The following is a 6,443-nucleotide window of genomic DNA, read 5'->3' as shown; positions in this document are numbered from 1 at the left end:
GGTATTGACCATCAGACCAGGGGGAGGTGTCAGGGCCCTAAATCACACACACCACACTCTCTTCTTTTCAAAGCAGGCCAGTGTGTGCTGTAAATGATGCTTGGTCAAAATAGTGCGTCACATGGTCCGTCTGGGGTCCAGCAGCATTGTAAACCTCAAAGACCCACATCATTTCAGTTGTATGTGGAATAATAGCTTTATTTTAATAATGCAGGATTTAAATTATTCACCTTACACCAAGTGAATATTTTAAAGGTCATTTTGGTCTGCTAAATTAGAAACGCTAATTTAGCAAGTCTATGTGACCTTACATGGCGGCTTCCTTAGATGGCTGCTGTGTGTGTGTGGGCATGCTGGCGGAGTGTGAGGTCTGCATTGCTTTCCTGTTGCAGACTTATTTGTCACACTCGCCTTCTAATCTGACCCTCCTGCACGCGCACATATTCGCGCACACACGGCACCAGACGCCGTTCTGTCAATGAGGTGTGTCTGTATCAAAGGACGGCTACAGGAAGCTTCCGCTTCACCCTTTCACATGTGCACTTCCTGTCTCGTTTCACACAACCCGGACAACTGCCCTATATTTGGCTGACTGTGTGGGATGGGGTGTGTGAAACCTGCTATTTAGCACATTGCACTTTCATCTCGAAGTTATTTTAAAGACAACAAAAAAATTTTTTTCAGAAATTACACACAGTTTCGGGTTGGGCAGATTTAGTCAATTCATACTTTTAACAAGTTTCACTTTCGTTTCTACTTGCGTAAATCTGCAGTTATGTAAAGCAGGAGTTTTCTAACGATTTATTGCCACAGACCCCTGAATATCCTATTTTTAAAACATAAAGAAGGCTATATATTTTAAGACAAATTTTATACCATGTGAAAAAAAAGTGATATTTAAATGTCATTTTATATACATTTATTATAAAAAGTGATATTTAAAAACAAAGCAAATGTACTGTGAAAAATAGTATATATAATATTTATATAATTATATATTTAGTATAAAAAGTGTGATATAAAAAAAACAACATTAACTATGTATTGTTTAATTTTGAAAAATGTAATTAATTAAAATGAAGTATGTGAATTATTTGAATTAATTAATCAAAAATGATCATGAAAAAAATTATGAATTACTAATCAATCACCCACTAGGGGGCCCCAGCAAACGTCCAAGGATGACTTGAAATTATTTAAATGAATAAATTATTACTAATATATTAAAATAATAACTCTGAATTAATCATAATTATCATAAAATCAAGATGTAAATTAGGTAATTTAATACATCAACGCTCCCATTTTCAATGAATAGAAAAGTCTGAAAACAAGCAGTTTAAAAACAACTGATCTACAGACCTGACTTAATTAGAATGCATAAATGTAATATATTTTAAATTATATTCTACCCCTAAGCTTTACAGATAGTTACAGATAGTTAAAGGAAGATTTATTGACCTCTATGGTCTCTCAGCAAGTTTTCCCTTTTCTTTTTAGTCTTGTGAGGAGGACGGTGCACATTGAGGACAGTCGGCGGTGGAGAGACGCTCTCCATTACAGTGCGTGTGTCTGCGGCAGCTGTCAGCAGCTGCATAACCAGACGTGTGTTTTATAGACAGTTACGTGGACGCAGGCAGTAAGAGGTTTGCTGGCCGGAGCTGAGCACTATACATTATACAGCAGGAATCACTTAGGCTGCCGGGGTCAAGTAGGGGCCCACAAACTTCATATTTAACTTCAGATGGGGTATGATTCAAACCTCATTGCTCTTTCCGAATCATACAGAGAGAGGCTTTTGTCTCCGACTGCGAGGTGAAGGATGAAGGTAGATGAGCAGTGAGTGTCTTGTCAGCTTTGGGGAGATCAGAGACTTGAATGTCAGAGGGAAAAAAGGCTATAAATGTCAGTCAGAGGACCCTGGATTGAGACGTCTCAGGGTTTCACTGGAGCTGACCATTCTTTTCAGGAGCAACAAATGAGAGACTGTTTATGTGGGAACTTTTTCAGAAACACAATTGAGGCTGAAGATTCGTAGCCTGGGCCCTCGCTATACTGCCCTACAAAGGCAAAGCGCAGTAACTACACTAAAACTAAAACAGAATCTGAACAAACCCTGTGATCTATCCTGTGCCAAACTCAGTGGCTCAGTCAGGACATATCATAGTTTAAGAGACCCCATTTCAGTCTTAACTCAGTTATGACAAAATGTGTTAGGTAGTTGTATAACATCAGGATTTTTTTATTTTACTTTGTTTTTACTGAACAGAGGTCCAAAATGGAAACAATAGCACGGTATACCAAATAAATAAAAGTGAAGCAACTCTAGTTACAGATAAGTATACCTGATACATAGAATAGAGGAGTTCCAGACAGATCACAGCGATAACATCATATGAGTAAATTAAGAGTAACAAATAGTAATGAAATATAAGACCCAGTATTATCATATTCCCAAGTGATCTAATACAGGCTTCCATATTTTCCTAAATATTTCCAGCTTGTCGTTATTGATAAATCGTAACTTCTCAATATGAATAATGTTCACTAGCTCACTCTGCAGCACATTGAATGTTGGCACAATATCCAGTTTCCACCTCTGAAGAATCAGTCTTTTTGCAAGAACCATAAATAAAGAAATACCCTGTTTTTTTCAAATGTACTGAAAGAAGCTACTGAAATCACCCCAAAAATGGCAATCATCGGATCTGGAGCAATCTCTTTTTTTATACACTTTTGAAAGTAGGTCAAAAATATCAGTCCAGTACTTGTGAAGGTTGCAAAATGTCTTTCCCCTATCTAAAATATAAAGGTAGCTATATATTTCCAAGCATATAAACCAGTTTATACTATGTGAGAAACATTATTAAGTGTGATTTTTTTTTTTTAACAATATTAACAAAATACCTGTTTCTGAAATTATTCCAAAAACTATTCAGTCTGTAAGATTTAGTTTTTAAGAAATGAATACTTTTCTTCAGAAAGGATGCATTAAATTGATCACAAGTGAATACAGTAAAGACATGTTTGTTACAAAATATATCTAATTCGAATAAACACTGTTCTTTTGAACTTTTATATTCATCAAAGAATCCTGAAAAAAACTATCATGGTATTAAGCAGCACAGCTGTTTTCAACATAATAATAAACATTTCTTGAGCAGCAAATCACCATATTAGAATGATTTCTGAAGGATCATGTGACACTGAAGACTGTAGTAATGATGCTGAAAATTCGGCTTTACCAACACAGGAATAAATTACATTTTAAAATATAATACAATAGAAAACATGCTATTTTAAGTTGACAAAATATTGACAATATTACTATTTTTACTGTATTTTTATCAGATGATGGCAGGCTTGATGAGAATAAAGACTTTTCCGACCTCAAACAATATTTAAAACATCCAGAAGGTTGTTCTGGATGTTTTAAAAATTGTTTTATTAAGTTGACGAAATATCTGAGAATATTTAGTTTTTACTTTATTAATTTTTGACCATTTATTTTTCTCCCACTGTCAAAACTGACCCTCTAGTCAGTAAAATAAACATAGTTGCAGTAAATCCAAGCATCAATGCACACCTTAACTTTGACAGCCCTAAAACACATTTTGTTTGTTTTTTTTTGCTCATGGACCCCCCAGCACCCCCTTGCAGTTCAGTTGGGGTCCGTGGATCTTCCAAAGATCTGCTGGGAAATGGAGTTCCCTTGAGTTGTATGTGGAGATCAGACACACTTTCAGTGCATCGAACATCCATCCTAGTCTCCTCTCACTGCCTCCCTACATTCTCATTTTTGAAAGAGAACCCGATGTGGCCTGACAGATCCGCCTCAGTGTAACCTCAGAGTTTAGAAGGCATCTGTGAGAAACAGAAGAGGATCGTGAATGTGGAAAAAAAAAACCACAGGGTTTAGTAGCTTTGAAGTGAATGACACCGTGTGATCTGTTTGTAATTATGGAATAAAGAAACAGAGACGGATGGACGGATCTTATCTGCTTCTTATCTTTATGGTTATCTTTTCCATGAGCTGGAGAAGAGCTGATCTGTCTCTGTATGTAAAGAAAAGGACTCTGTCCTCAGGCTCGCAGATCTGTTGTGCTTCATACGAAATATATCGCCCGTTCACATTCTCTTGTGTAATCTTTATAGGTCCTATGGGCCTTGTGTCCTTGAATTGGCCTTGGAAAGACAGACAGAATGGAGGTCGGGAGGGGTGCGGAAAGAATGGGGGGTAGGGATGTACGGATAAAGACAGTATGAGAAGGAAAAAGAGGGAAAACCCTGGTTTTCTCAGGAGCGTTGACCTATGAGATTTGACCTCGCTGATTGTGTCACTGTCTCTGATTGGCCTTAACAGTGAGCGAGTTTAATGAACGTCGGTTGTCTTTCTTTTTTTCTTCTTTCACAGGAGTACGACGTGTTTGGCTGGTGGGTTGGGGAGATGAAAGGGGTCATTGGGATCGTGCCTAAGGAGTATCTTATGGAACTGTATGTGCTGTAAGGGGTCAGAGGTGAGTCAAATGAATGGCAGCCCATATGCCTTGTTTTTCAACACAAATCCTACCTCATTTTTTGTTCATTTCTAGGAACCTCTGATGACCTGCCGTTGTGGCTTCATCCTCCACAAGTCGCCATCTCATTCTGTGTTTCTATTATTTTATGTAATATGTAAAGCACACTGCCTGTTCTAAAGCACAATTCATTGTAAAGTAGCCTATGTTCAGTGAAGGATGTGATACTTTTCGCTAATTATTTAATTAATGTGCTGTAGTATTTAATAGGGATGACTGATTGAATGTGACTTTTATTGTCTTTCAAATGCATGATGCTTTAAGCAAAAACTGAATAAAATAAAGCTTATCACAAAATGTTCTGGAGTCTTTTTGTAGCAGTTTGATTATAGCCACCAGGTGGCAGCAGCGTATAAGGTTCTTTGTAATACTCTTGCGTCACAGTATTTCAGGGCAGATGTGAAATGTCTTCATTTGCAACTCCATTTGATCCCCACAGAGGAACAGACAACACAAGACAGCTTTCTACACAGGGTGTGAGTGCTGTTTGTACGTACAATCACAATGTAGCTGTACGTAACGAACTGATAGGAAACGAAATCTCTGACCTTTTTATGCAGAACATAACAAACAAATCAAATAGCAGTTATTCAGATGTGGAATGAATTATCTGCTGTAGGAGAACTGTTTGGCATATCGGATCGTGTCTTCATGGACCGCTGCGTTGACATCCACAAATATCTGGGCACTGAAGTGAGAAACTTAATTAAAACACATGTCAGGCCGTTACCTTCTCTGCCAGGAAGAACGTATCCAAACGAAGTGTTACTATTAGCATATTAACTTGCTCAGTCAAGCTTCACACAATAAATACTAAAGACATTTTAATTGGATCATTATATAATACTGAATTATATAAACCAGTTGATAAACAATTAGACTAGGACCTGCTGTTAAAGGTAATTTCAATTTAATTTAAATCAAACGACGCCATGTTTGATATATAAATCTTTTATAAAAGTTTTTATTAACATTAGCAAGATCTGAGAATACTAGAATCTCACAATGAAATGTTTGTCATAATACCAAAACCATAAGTAAATAATTATTTTATATTACATATCTTCATCTGAAATTATCATTTTACTACTAATGCAAAAAGCTGTTTTTTATATTATCAGTCTATCTGACATTTTAAAAGTAAAACAATGATAAACATTTTAAAAGTAAAACACGTATAAGTTTAGCATATCAAATAGTGCCATAATGATTACTTTTCAAATATGTAAAAATTTAAAAAACAACATTTTTACTTTAAAGTAATGAAAAGTGTATTTTATTTTGCATGACATTGGGCTACTAACTGAATCCAACTGACTGAATTGGGTGGGTTAAATGGGTTTATTTGTCATAAATATGCCCGAATTCATTTTAATGGAAATAAAATAGGCTATCATATTATATTTAATGTTGTCAAATCGATTAATCACAGTTAATTGTTATCCGAAATAAAATTTTGTGATTGAATAATATGTGTATAAATATTATGTATATATAAATACACACTCATTCATGTACATATTTAAGAAATATTTACATGTATACACTCAAAAAAATGCTGGGTTAAAAATAACCCAAGTTGGGTTAAAAATGGACTAACCCAGCAATTGGGTTGTTTTAACCCAGCGGTTGGGTTAAATGTTTGCTTAAAACAACCCAATCGCTGGGTTAAAACAACCTAATTGCTGGGTTAGTCCATTTTCATCCCAACTTGGGTTATTTTTAACCTAGCATTTTTTAGAGTGTATACTGTATATACATATTATTTATATCATATATAAATATACATACACTCTAAAAAAAGGTTCTATATGGCACTAAAAGTGTTTTTTCGTCGTAATCATAGAGGAACCACTTTTGGTGCTA

General features: G+C 35.7%; 2 protein-coding genes across 2 annotated transcripts in view; both read left to right on the top strand.

Annotated features, from left to right (window-relative positions):
* Nucleotides 1-4,878, top strand: part of skap2 (src kinase associated phosphoprotein 2) — a 25,928-nt gene extending 21,050 nt beyond the window's left edge. Inside the window, exons 12-13 of the mRNA XM_079836597.1 lie at nt 4,415-4,517; nt 4,593-4,878. Coding sequence (XP_079692723.1) covers nt 4,415-4,507 — 93 coding nt within the window. The 3' untranslated portion in view covers nt 4,508-4,517; nt 4,593-4,878. The remainder of the gene's footprint in view (nt 1-4,414; nt 4,518-4,592) is intronic.
* Nucleotides 1-6,443, top strand: part of gtf3c6 (general transcription factor IIIC, polypeptide 6, alpha) — a 1,355,101-nt gene that overhangs the window by 609,183 nt on the left and 739,475 nt on the right. The window lies entirely within an intron of this gene.

The sequence above is a fragment of the Gobio gobio genome (genome assembly GCF_949357685.1).
Source record: "Gobio gobio genome assembly, chromosome: 15".
Taxonomy (NCBI): domain Eukaryota; kingdom Metazoa; phylum Chordata; class Actinopteri; order Cypriniformes; family Gobionidae; genus Gobio; species Gobio gobio.
The sequence above is the reverse complement of the archived record's forward strand: the minus strand, read 5'-3'. Positions and strand labels throughout refer to the sequence as shown.